At 41.0% G+C, this 13,938-nt stretch overlaps 1 protein-coding gene across 8 annotated transcripts in view; it reads right to left on the reverse strand.

Annotated features, from left to right (window-relative positions):
* Window positions 1-13,938, reverse strand: part of ubr3 (ubiquitin protein ligase E3 component n-recognin 3) — a 416,754-nt gene that overhangs the window by 348,595 nt on the left and 54,221 nt on the right. For all 8 annotated transcript variants that reach the window (XM_068035371.1, XM_068035370.1, XM_068035368.1 and 5 more), the window contains 3 exons: window positions 8,613-8,743; window positions 4,791-5,019; window positions 4,300-4,479 (listed from right to left, as the gene is read on the reverse strand). In XM_068035371.1, the coding sequence (XP_067891472.1) occupies window positions 4,300-4,479; window positions 4,791-5,019; window positions 8,613-8,743 (540 nt within the window). The remainder of the gene's footprint in view (window positions 1-4,299; window positions 4,480-4,790; window positions 5,020-8,612; window positions 8,744-13,938) is intronic.

Below are 13,938 nucleotides of genomic sequence, written 5' to 3' on the forward strand. Positions count from 1 at the left end.
TGAGCTGCCTTCTTGAACTGCTGCAGTCCATTTGGGGTAGGTAAACCCACAGTGCTGTCAGGAAGGGAGTTCCACGATTTTGACCCAGCGATAGTGAAGGAACGGCAATATAGTTCCACGTCAGGATGGTGTGTGACTTGGAGGGGAACTTGTAGGTGGTGGTGTTCCCATGCATTTGCTGCCCTTGTCCTTCTAGTTGGTAGAGGTTGCGGGTTTGGAAGGTGCTGTCTAAGGAGCCTTGGTGGAATGCTGCAGTGCATCTTGTAGATGGTACACACTGCTGCCACTGTGCGTTGGGGGTGGAGGGAGTGAATGTTTGTAGATGGGGTGCCAATCAAGCGGGTTGCTTTGTCCTGGATGGTGTCTAGCTTCTTGAGTGTTGTTGGAGTTGCACCCATCCAGGCAAGTGGAGAGTATTCCATCACACTCCTGACTTGTGCCTTGTAGATGGTAGACTGGCTTTCGAGAGTCAGGTGGTGAGTTACTCGCCTCAGGATTCCTAGCCTCTGACCTGCTCTTGTAGCCACAGTATCTATATGGCTACTCCAGTTCAGTTTCTGGTCAATGGTAGCCCCTAGGATGTTGATAGTGGGGGATTCAGCGATGGTAATGCCGTTGAATGTCATGGGGAGATGGTTAGATTCTCGCTTGTTGGAGATGGTCATTGCCTGGCTCTTGTGTGGCGCGAATGTTACTTGCCACTTATCAGCCCAAGCCTGGATATTGTCCAGGTCCTGCTACATTTCTACACGGACTGCTTCAGTATCTGAGGAGTCACAAATGGTGCTGAACATTGTGCAATCATCAGCGAACATCCCCACTTCTGACCTTATGATTGAAGGAAGGTCATTGATGAAGCAGCTGAAGATGGTTGGGCCTAGGACACTACCTTTAGGAACTCCTGCAGTGATGTCCTGGAGCTCAGATGATTGACCTCCAACAACCACAACCATCTTCCTTTGCGCTAGGTACGACACCAGCCATGTATGACTCTTTGTTTGACCACAACAGGTTTAATTCTTTTCTACACTGGATGGACTGGCCAATTCAGTAGACGTTTGATTTACTTGCTATGATAAGAACCAAATCGAACAGGTTTTCTTGAGATTAAGACAGAGGTTAATTTTATTGAACTTAAACCTGTCAAGAAAACACTAGATGCCAAATGAGAAATATGAATTCATCAGTTGGAAACTTAAACTTTTAGTGGAAAAAATCCTACAGCTAAGATTTTAAAAAACTGACAACCAAGATGGCCACCACAATTTGCCTGTGAAATACAAGGAGGTCGAATTGGAGACACAAGTCTAACAAGAAGCCCAGACAGGACAATGCTTTGGCTAACTGAGTAGATTATCCAGATCACGCTCATTAGCGGGACATTCAAAGCCATCTGGAGGCATTCATGACTGGAGACGCCCCCCCAAGAGGTGAACACTGACAATGCCACCTGAGAGGGACTTTGGGTTTTAGACTTTGGACCTCATTAAAAACAAAGGGGATGAGAGAACCATGTGACCATTTCCCCAGGCTGTGTAACACTGGGAATTTTGTTACATAAAAAAAAAGTCCAACAATAACTGAGGGCGCAGCAGCAAAAAAGGCTGTGTGCCTCCCTTTCTCCCTCTCTCTCTCCAGAAAACCTCAAGTTTGAAAACCGTTGGCGACTGTGGACCCTATAAGCCTACAGATTGCTACAGAGACCAGGGGAAGAGAGGCACCTACAAGACTGCCTCCAAGAAAATCCTGAGCCAAGAGGGCCTGTCACAAAGTACATTTTGATCAAGCAAAGACTTCAAGAATACAATTCCATCCAGAAGACCACCGAAACATCCAAGCTCAGACTGCGTAATTTTGATTTATTCTGGACTTCAACCCAACCAAAATACCCTACTTTCCACTCTGTAATTTACTTGTGTGTGAGATCCTCATGTGAATGTGTGCATGAATGTGTAGAGTATTTTTTATTTTTTTATGTCGGGTTTAGCTTATTGAATAAACTTACCTCCTTCTTGTTTAAGCTCAAGAAAGCCTGTCCGATTGGTTCTTTCACGATCACATTAAAGGTAAAAGATAAAGCATTCACTGAGGTGGTAATTATAACCACTGTTTAAAAAGGAATAAACCTAGTTGTGGTCAAATAAGAGGAAGGGCAAGAGGGGCGACTGTGACCCCCTCCTCACGTGGCCATAACAAACCGAACTAATTAAAGTAATAAACTACATGCTAACTTTCACACGCACCCACACACAAATAGGTTACAAAGTGAGGAAGGGTAGATCGGTTGAGTTAGAGCCCATAGAAAAAAGGTATACAGTCTGTGAAGTTTGGTGATTCGGCTGGCTCCTCGAGGAATTCGGTGGTCCGAGGCTTTTAGTTTGATGAGGTAGATGACTGCTTCAGTGGGTCTCTTGGAGACAGTGATGTGGATGATTTCCTCCAAAGGGGTTTCCAATTGTAGCCAGAGTATGCAAAGGTGACCAGTCAACAGGCAGAGTTTGCTGCTTGCAAGCTGTAAAGGTGAGCGAGAGAGAGAGAGAAAGGGATCCCCACTTGGGTCGGCACGTGTCAGAGTCTAGATGCTTATCTTTGTTGCTGCAGAGAAAACACCAGCTTAAAACCAAAGATGGGGGATGGGGGGTTTATCATATGACAGTCACTCAGTGATTCAAACATAGCAGCTAGCAGCATTTCTTCTTGCTACAAGAACAAGCAGTTCCCTTAAACTTCTTGGGTCGTGGTTCTTGCTGGGATGAGCAGACATTTCGTCTCCCTCCTCACAAGCCTTGCAATGTCGGCTACAATGTCGTAAATTAGGTGGCCATCTTAAGCTGCTAGCAAAAGTCATCTTTTATCTGTTGCTTTTTAAAATTTCTTTAACTTATCTAAGCCTGTCATAATCTTGTACACCTATTAAATCTCCCTTCAATCTCCTTTGTTCTGAGAACAAACCCAGCTTTTCCAACCTAACCTTGTAATTAAAATCCTCCATCCCTGGAACCATTCCTAGTTATGACAGGCATGTCAGTTTAACATCTGTGGTGGGCAAAGTTTTAGAAACAATAAATCAGCAGGGGGGCGGGGAGGTGGGGGGGGGGGGGGGTGCAGAATGCAACAAGCACTTGGAGAGGTTTAAGGAGAGCCAGCACAGATGGTGTTCGACTAATCTAACTGAATCTTTTGATGAAGTAATGGAAGGTTGATGAAAGGAAACCAATGGATGATATCTATATGGATTTTAAGAAAGTGTTTGACCTAGTACCACATAAAAGGCTGGTCAACAAAATTGAAATTCATGGAATAGAAAGGGCAGCGCCAGCTTGGATAAAACAAAAAATTGGCTTAATGGCAGAAACCAGCAAGCCATGGTAAATAGCTGCTTTTCAGACTGGAGGATGGTAGACAGTGGTGTTCCCCAGGGGTCAGAGCTAGGACCACTGCTTTTTTCTATACATTGATGACTTGGATATTAGAATACAGAGTAAAATAGCAAAATTTGCCGATGATGCCAAACCTGGAGGTGTGGCAGACAGTGAGAATGATACGAGCCACCTGCCACAGGACAAAGATAGGCTAGCAGAATGGGCAGATATGGAGCTGATGGAATTTAATACATAGAAGTGTGAGGTGATCCATTTTGGCAAAAAGGATAGGGAGAGGCAATGTAGACTTTAATGGCACAGTTCTAAAGAGTGTGCAGGGACTGCGGGAACTGGGGGTTCAGGTGCATCGATTTTTTTTTTTTTTGCACAGTGAGTGGTAATGACCTGGAACTCGCTGCTAATGAAGATGGTGGAAGCGGAGACTATGGATGATTTCAAAAGGAAAACTGATGGGCACTTGTGGGAGTGAACTTGCAGGGCTACAGGGATGAAGCTGGGGAATGGGACTGATTGAACTGCTGCAGAGACCAGCATGGACGCGATGGACCAAATGGCCTTCTTCAGTGCCGTTCTGACTCTATAACATTCCAAACTTAGCAGGAGCCATCCACTTTATGCAAAATTGAATAACCAGCAATCATCTAAACTGTGTAACTTGCTGAACCACTTCAGAGAGCATGAAGGGCCAACCATATGGCTTGGGGGTCAAGAGTAAAGAAAAAAAATTGTCTCATGGTTTCTGAACTCTATCGGAAAGCCCTTCTACTAAGAACTATTTCACAATCTGTTTCGCACTGGGCAATAGAAAGAGATAATACAATTTTTATTGAATTAGCACAGTGTTCCAAGTACGATTACCACTTAAAACAGTAGCCTCTGAAAACAAGATAAAGCAATCCTTAGAAAAGAAACTTACCTTGAAAGAAGGAAACAAAATTCATCCACATCTGAAGAAGGCCCTGATCTTCCAAGAAACGTTTTGCTACACTTTGGTGTGAAAGGATATTTATAAAATCGCTAACCAAAGGCCAATAGGTGTTGTTCTTTAGGAGTGGCTCACCACAGTTTACAACAACGTGAAAATTGTTTTCTTGGTCTATTGAGAAACAAGATATTACAAAATGAAAACACAACTGCAGATTCAGAGTTACAGCAGAAAACAATGTTTCATTTCAACACAATAATGATTACAAAGACAATTTTGAAAATCCTAAAGGTGGTGAAATGTTCCAGCATCTGCTACATTTTTAATGTTAGAAAATTACATCGTGTCCCAATTAAACATAAGCCAAGAAAAGGAAGTCTGCTCCAAAACTATTTTTTTTGTTAATGCAAGGGATAATTGTAGTTTGAGAAAAACAACCTTTCAAAATGATTAAAATGCCATAAAATTGAATTTCAGCTCACCTTGCAACTCACTTTTGATAAGGCAACTTTCCATCATATAAAGTAACACAGTGACCATTATTTCCAGCAGCTGACATTCTTCAGTCACCTGACGTGCCAACTCTTCATTGCTAAATAACTGAACACTAATATGAACAATCCTATTGGACATGGTGTCTGATTCATGGCTCTTGATCAGAGTTTTCATAATGAAGGCATAATGCTGAACGAATGTTTTAGTGAAAGCTATCTGCAAACAAAAAAGTAAAAATTAATACTGCAACATTTCACTGGGGCAGAGATCATATCCTATAGAAGATAAGTGGATTAAGAGTTGGCACATGATCTATTTATTTTTATTTTATTTAGATATACAGCACTGAAACAGGCCCTTCGGCCCACTGAGTCTGTGCCGACCAACAACCACCCGTTTATACTAACCCTGCAGCAATCCCATATTCCCTACCACCTACCTACACTAGGGGCAATTTACAATGGCCAATTTACCTATCAACCTGCAAGTCTTTGGCTGTGGGAGGAAACCGGAGTACCCGGCGAATACCCACGCAGTCACAGGGAGAACTTGCAAACTCCGCACAGGCAGTACCCAGAATCGAACCCGGGTCCCTGGAGCTGTGAGGCTGCGGTGCTAACCACTGCGCCGCCCATGTTATCTTCTAAACTCATTTTGATCTCCTGAAGGGATCATAGAGGAATTTTCCAGAGTATTTCTTCCCTTACTGTCCCACTTTTTGCCTCTCCGAGGAGAGTACATGGTTGCAGGGGAGAATAGGAAGTGTCTAGTCATGATGCTCCAGCCATCATAGTATAGTGCAGGCTTGTTGGACCAGCTGGTCTTTTCCTGCCATCATTTTTGTATTTACTAACTTTGGTGAAACCAAGACCAAGTTGCTAAATGTTGTCATGGAAGTATCGTTTTTTTTTCCTGTTTAAAACAGTGTGCCTTTAAGACTCTGTTTAAAAACAGTGTGCCTTTAAAAACCAAGGGGGTACAGTCTGCCTGCTGCATCTGTTTCCTAAGCCACAGAGGAGAAGTCACATGGTGTACTGTAACTTTTAACAGTGTCAAAATCAGCTAAAACCAGTTTGAACTGGAGACATGAAGTGTGCTGTACACTGAAAAGAAGCTATTTTTCAGCAGAGAAAATCTACACTGAGCTCAGACTATGTTGCCTAAGGAGGGCAAAACCCTGAAAAAAAGAACAATCTGCATTGTTCTAGGTCGTAAATTCCATTTTACTTTGAAATTCTAAGAAGTTTGTTACAGAAGTAACTCTCTATTGACTATTTGTGTTTGCTGGAATTCTCAGTGAAGCTTTTACCAAAAGACTGCTGATTTTAAAATCCAAGTAGACCTATTGCTGTGCTTCTCGTTGAAAGAACTGTGTGACGCCTGCTGCAGCTGAAATACTTTTAATGCCTATCTGTTAAAGATTGTTTCATCAAATTCACCTAAAGACTTCGAGTGGCATCTGATTGCTCTATTCTGGGACACCTCATCAACCGGGAAAGTAACTTACCAGGACTTACAACCCAATTACTTATTTCATTCCTAAGAAACACCTTTTACTTTTTAAAAACCAGTTAACCATTTTTTTATTTAACATATATGTGTGAGCGTAAGGCTTTGGTTAAATAAGAAGTTATAAGAAATTTATGTCCAAAGATATCTTAATGGTGTTAAGATTTAGTTTATTAATATATAGTTAATTTGTTGTTGTCTAAAGATACCTGGTTTGGTGTATTTTATTCTGGGGGTTAATAAAGTGTTTAATGTGGCTGATTTCCGGCTACGAAATATTACGCTGCGACCTGTGGAGTTTTGGGACTGAACTAACAGTGCATTGCTCCCGCCTCAGTCGTAACAATGTGCTAAATCTGTTCATTTTAATCAAAGTGACTGAGGACACCAAAGTATTTGCTGTAAACTCCAACTAGACAGCAGGTACAAAAGGTCCAGAGTTCCTGCTTTGTACACTATCTAGCATCTTCAACAGAAAAGCAAATGCATGATCAACTGATCAAACATTTCATCAACACTCACCAGTCAGGAACAACCATTTGCATTAACTACCTGAAAGACTCTATCCATGGACGTATGAAGCATCATTTTCACAGGACAGGAAGGACATAGTAAGAAACATCTAAATGGGGGAAATTTAGATCAAGTATTTACACATCAACTACACCACAGATGGTAGGGCACATGCCCATGTCCACTGTTCCCAACATTGAATTTTCAATCTCAACTGGATCATCTTATTAAAAAATATCAAAATAGGTGCTCAAGCACCTTTTTGCATTTAGTGCAAAAGCTGCACAAGCAGAGGTCTCAGATCGGGTCAGATTACTGACTCATCTTCCTAGTCAAGGACATTGCAAATAATAATTTTCTTAGTTACATGCTTAGATAATATAATACAAGCTGAACAGAGACAGCAAAGGTTTCAACCCCTATGAATTCAATTTTTCTGGATTCATTGCAAAAGTTACTACAAAGATTCTTGCTTTAGAAAGACTACAATTTACATGAATAAATTCTTATTGTTTAGCTTAGTCTGCAGCACTTGGCAAGACCAGAAAATAGTGATGATGCAGTTCAAAACTGCTTTCCACCCCGCCCCCCCCACACCCCCCAACTTAATCGGAGTTCTTTTTTTTTTTTACACACAAAAATTATTTGCATTTAAGTATATAAATTGGGAATTAGGACTACATGAACAACAATTATTTTTCAACGTAATATTAATTTGAGTAGAACAAAAAGTGAGTTGTTTAAAACAACCGGCATCTGATCTTGGATCATCAAGAGTAAGGTTGCAAAACGCACTTGCTCCATCCTGCTTCAACTCTCAAAAGCAAAAAATGGCAAGGGGCTTGCAGGAAAGGGATAAGTATCTATTCTTTCTATCATTTTTTTAAATTAAAAGGGCAGAAAAAAGTTACCTAAAATTGCAAGCCGTCATGTAAAATAAGCCGTACTGACTCTCATTCATCAATATGACAAAAAGTAACAGGCTAGTACTGTTGGAATAGCCACTTGAAACCTCTCAGAAATAAGCTGAAATGTTAGTTCTCTAAATAGAACTTTCTCAGTTCATAAATGCAGGTCCATGTCTGCTACTATTTATTGCCATATTCAAATGTCAATTCCTCAGTTGGTTAATATGCCAAGTGGAAGGCAACTTAACAGATGTTTAGTACATACAAATACATTTTAATTCAGTAATTGTTAAGGACAAAGTAACTAAACTTCTTTTCCTTGATATCATTATGAACTTGGTACCATTGTGGGGTCAACTTTTGCAGTAGAACTGCACTCTTAATATACAAACAACTTCAGTATCACATGCAAATGTTTTCACAACTCGGATGCTTTACCTATCCTGTGTTAACTTGACTCCAAGACCCCGATGGAGGAGGCAGCCTTTCAATATTTGATTTTGACACAGCAGGGAGTACAATTCCAGTGGAACATAAAACCAAATTAAAACCTGGAGGCTAGTTATGTTTTCTTTTAAATAAAAAGTGCAGACACTATGCCTGTGTTGTCTAGGCATTTGAATTTTAACTGTGAGTAAGGGAGCTCTGCAGTTGGGTGTAACCGCACATGCACTCATGGGCAGAACTGTATTTCAAGACAGGCAACGTAAACAGGACACTGCCTTGCTGGAACCAACAATGCAGCTACTCGTCTCCGACATGCAAGTGCATTATGAAAGTTTTTTTTTACAAGACACAATTTGGTTTAAGTCAAAAGTATTTAAAATCACAAAAGATTTACCTGTGAATCTTATGCAGACTAAGATCCAATATACATACCTTATAGTTCTGATCAGGCAACATGTTTAGTAGAAAGGTTACCATTTTTTGCGGAAACTCATATTTGACAGTCCAAAACAATATCTCTTCTAGAAAGCATTTATGTTTCAAAATATCCATGATGGATGAATCTGAAATGCAATACAAAAAAAGGATTTGCACATCTCGCTTGATGAAGGCTGCCGACTTCAATCTCCTGTGTTAAATTCAGGTTTGAATTGGTTTGAAGATTACTGGCGTTTAAGGAAGAGTCTGTGTGAGCAACAATAAGTTCTGATCTACATCCATCGGTAATCACAGTAACATTCTGATCATTACCAAGTCAACTCAAATTACTCGGTGGCAATCAGAATGCAGAATTACTCAGTTAGAAACATCCGAATAAAAACAGGATTACAAAAATAGCTACTTGTAGGTATAACATGCTTCATGGATCAAGTAAAAGTTCTTGCACTGCATACACATTGGCCAAGATTTAGAAATGGAAATCCATAGTGTGCAACATGTCTCGTAGGTTGTGAAAGTCAATAAAGACTGTTAACATGGCTACTTAATTGTACATAATGAAACACTCAAGAGTCATGCAGATAATTATCTATTACCTTTGTGTTTCCAATAACAATGATGAATTTGTTTCAATTTTGAGTAAAGCTTGCTGAGAGGACAGGTTTTCCCCTTGATCATTTTCTCGAAAATTTCCTCTGAAGCAGGTTGCAATGCGAGGGTTACAGACAATAGCTCCTCGTCAAAGACTGGCATTTGCTTTACACCTCCCAAATAGAGTCAGTCATCCTAAACTAAAAGCGAATTCATGACTTCTATCTAATCTTATGCTGAGCTCCAGTGGTTTGTCCTGTTGTATGGATATGCCCCTTTTCTGCAATGTACACCAAAGAAAGACTACCTCATCCAGCTTTGCATTCTGAGCTGGTATCATCAGCTTCCTAGTAATAATCATAATGACTTCAAATATCCAAAAGGTAAAAGGACTTCTACAATATTGTTCAGGTTTTCTACTCAGTAACATTTTATTCCAACAGGGAAAGGAAGCAGTGATGAACCTAGTCCTAGGAATTGAAAAGGGACAAATAAGTAAAGATAGGGGAATATCTAAGAATCAACCATAAAAATTTGACTCAATATAAAAATTCAAAAGCAGTGAAAATAGTCCAAGAATACTTGTTTCAGAGGTGACTAGCCCAGATAAATGGTAAAGAAAGTTTTGCAAATAAGAAAATACACAATGAGAAACATTCAAATTGGAGCTGACTGAGGTACAGAATAGACAAGTAGCAATAGTAATACAGCTGGAGCTGGAATTTTAACAAAAATTAAAATAAGACTAAATACAGAAGAGTATGAAAAATCTAGGCCTGATAAAAATAAAAATCTAAGCCAAATATAGAAAATAGAGCAAGAAAATTAGAAAGGCAAATAAGAGACACAAAAGAAAATAGTAATGCATTTTATAACCATGTAAAATGAAGAATAGTTAACAAAAGAGCAGAAAATGCTGGAGACACTCAGGTTAGGCAGCATCCGTGGCGAGAGAAAATAGGAACTGTATCAAGTTATCATCCTGAAACACTAACACTGCCACTGCTCTTAAAACAAACATGAATGATCTGTACTTGATTATAACAACCTAAATATGTGGGAGTACATCAAAATTTGCAGACAATACAAAATTGGAGAGCATGAGTAAGTGTGAAGAGTGAAAATGTGGTGTCAAAAGGATATCAACAGTTGCAAGATTGGACAGACTGACAAATTTGGGAAGGAAGAATAAGGAAAGAGCATATTCGTTAGCGGTAACCTTCAAAGAATAGATGAGGTCAGATAAACAAATCTAAAAGAAATGGGAGGACAAGTTGATAAAACCTTTTTAAAAAAACATCAATAAATGAAGCAGAATGTTAACAGTTTTTTTTTTTGTAAAGAGCGTTGTTTGTACATGAAATACCTGACCAGGAACAGTATCCATAAAAGCCTTTAAAAGGGAAGTAGAATAATATTTGAAAAAAATTAAAAGGGTATGAGAACAAGTGGATCTCTCTTTCAGAAAGCAGGCATAGGTGTGATGAGCTGAAAGGCCTCCTTTGCTGCTGTAAGACTCTATGATTCTATGTACTTCCTCAAAAGCAACTTTACCATTTCTCTAACTTGGTGCACATCTATTCACAATATACAACGGTCTCTCCAACACCCTGCTCAGCTGTCATCTTTTACGTTCACCCGTTTCACAGATCCCACCTCATCACAAATTACATTTTTCTGTTCACTTCATTGTTCATTGGGAATGTAGGAGGAAAACAGTAGACAAAGGTGTGAAAGGCAAAGATTATAATTATGGTGCCTATTGTTTTACAAGAAAGCTCGAGAATGACTTCAAATGTGTCAGACATGCAGGTGAGACACCACAAAACATAAGAACATAGAAAGATAGGAACAGGAGTAGTCCATTCAGCCCCTCGAGCCTGTCCCGCCATTCAATGAGATCATGGCTGATCTGCAGCCTAACTCCATATACCTGCCTTTGGCCCATATCCCTTAATATCTTTGCTTAACAAAAATCTATCTATCTCGGATTTAAAATTAACAACTGTTCTAGCTTCAACTGCTCTTTGTGGGAGAGAGTTCCAAACCTCTACCACCCTTTGTGTGAAGAAGTGCTTCCCAACATCTCTCCTGAATGGTCTGGTCCTAATTTTTAGACTATGCCCCCTAGTTTTAGAATCTCCAACCAGTGGAAATAGTTTATCTTTATCTAACCTGTCTTTTCCTGTTAATATCTTGAAGACTTCAATCAGATCACCCTTAACCTTCTAAATTCTCACGAAAACAGGCCTAATTTGTGTAATCTCGCCTCGTAACTTAACCCCTGTAGTCCAGGTATCATTCTTGTAAACCTATGTTGCACTCCCTCCAAGGCCAATATATCCTTCCTAAGGTGTGGCCCCCTTCACCCATTAACCAAAATAGATCAACATTACTCAATATGCTGCCTAACCAGAGTAAACTACTATGTCAGCAATCTGCTTCCCAAAGACTGAACATCTGACTTTCATTTCATAGCTTGAAAAAAGCAGCCTCCATTTTAAATAAAATTATACAAAAACAGAACCCACCCCCCACCATTCACCATGCTTGAAGTCACAATCCCAAAGGTTAAATTCCTAGCCTTAGCTGGGCTACCAGGGGAGGCAACAAGTCTTCCACAAAATGCCGCTACATCAATTTTATTTTTAAACAAAAAACAAGGCACCACATACACCACTCTGCTCTACTTACAAGAGAGATACATCACAAATTTCTTCAAGCTAACAGATGTACTAGACAGATTCAGCAATACAACACACTTTATTCCATCAACAACTGATTCCAAGTGATCCATTTTTAGTCTTTTTCTGTGCAGAGTGAGACCCATCCTACTGGGTCCAAGCACCACAACTCTAAGTGGATAAACTTACTGGGAAAATCTCAAAAATCAGAACTTAGGCAAGTGGGCAGTCTTCTACACTGCCTTCATTTCTAGCAGTACTGAATGAACCCTCATTCAGACAGCTTCAGGAGAGCAGAATTCGAATGCACTTGGAAATGTTAACCTACCATGGCAAAAATTGGCATTTTCAGACCCAATTAACTTGCATTATAAATAGATATTAACTGCCCCTTGAAACAATGGCCACTTGCAAATTGCAAACTGCGGACAGCCTTCAATGCATCATGTCCAATAACAACTTAAAACACCTGACACGCAGCTAAGTGCAAGGCAGCAGCAGATGGTATAAAGAATAAAACAAAAATCAGCTTTTGTTATTCGCTTTCCCCAGCATCTACAGCAGCAGAGAAATCACTATTTCTGGGACTGATTATTTCTACAGCTCTATGAGATAAAAGGAGTTTCTCTTCACTATGGATGTTGGACAAAGATGAGGAACTGCCAGGCAGGTTGGGGAAGGAGTCAGGAATCGCAGTGGGTGGGGGCTCTGAAATTGCCAGGAGTGGGGGGTGGAAGAAGACGACCTTGGAAATGGGGGCAGGGGGGCAGAGGTGGAGATAACAGTTTCTCTTTTTTCTGCAGTACATTGGCCTGGATGTTGCGGTCAACTGCGCAGTGACAGATCTTGTCGTTGACCTCAAAGAAAGCTGCCCAGAAAGATTTAGCAATCTCTGTGGCATGGAATTCACCATTCCCGAAATTAATTTCACTCTGACGTCAATTATTGGCGCTCTCTGGCATCCAGCAATAGTGATACCATCAAGCAGGCTAATCGGCTTATCAAAATTCTGGGGTTACCATTGAACAGAAACTGAACTGGACCAGCCACGTAAATACTGTGGCGACAACCGCTGGTCAGAGGCTGGGGATTCTGTGACGAGTTATCCACCTCCTGACTCCCCAAAGCCTGTCCACCATCTACAAGGCACAAGTCAGGAGTGTGATGGAAAACTCTCCACTTGCCTGGATGGGTGCAGCTCCAACAACGTTCAGGAAGCTCGACACCATCCCGAACAAAGCAGCCCACTTGATCCAGACCCCATCCACCAACTTCAACATTTACTCCCTTCACCACCGATGCACAGCGGCAGCAGTACATACCATAAAAAAAAGAGACACTGCAGCAATTCAACACATCTCCTTCCAAACCCACGACCTCTTCCACCTAGAAGGACAGGGCAACAGACACATGGAACACCACCACCTGGAAGTTCCCCTCCAAGCCACACACCATCCTGACTTGGAACCATTGTGCCATTCCTTCACTGTCGCTGGGTTAAAATCCTGCCACTCCCTCCAAAACAGCACCGTGCACCCACAGGAGATGGACTGCAACAGTTCAAGAAGGTGGCTCACCACCACCTTCTCAAGGGCAATTAGAGATGGGCAACAAATGCTGCCTTTGCCAGCGACGCCCACTACTGACCAAGCCCTAAAGGACACTGCTGCCAGACTGGGCCTACAGCAGGTGGAGACAGAACCAACATTAGGGAAAAAGCTACTTGACCTCATCCTCACCAATCTACCCGTCACAGAGGCATCTATTCATGACAGTATTAGCAAGAGTGCCACCACAGCCCTTGTGGAAGAGAGACCTACCTTCACACTGACAATGCCCTCCATCATGTTATGTGACACAACAACTGTGCTAAATGGAATAGATTCTGAACACATCGATCAGCTCAAAACTGGCCATTCACGAGGATCATCAGCACCAGCAGAATTATATTTTACCACAATCTTTAACTGCATGGCCCAACATATTTCTCACTCTACCATTACCATCAAGCCAGGGGATCAACCCTGGCTCAATGAGCAATGTAG

Source organism: Heterodontus francisci, chromosome 7, assembly GCF_036365525.1.
Source record: "Heterodontus francisci isolate sHetFra1 chromosome 7, sHetFra1.hap1, whole genome shotgun sequence".
NCBI classification, from domain to species: domain Eukaryota; kingdom Metazoa; phylum Chordata; class Chondrichthyes; order Heterodontiformes; family Heterodontidae; genus Heterodontus; species Heterodontus francisci.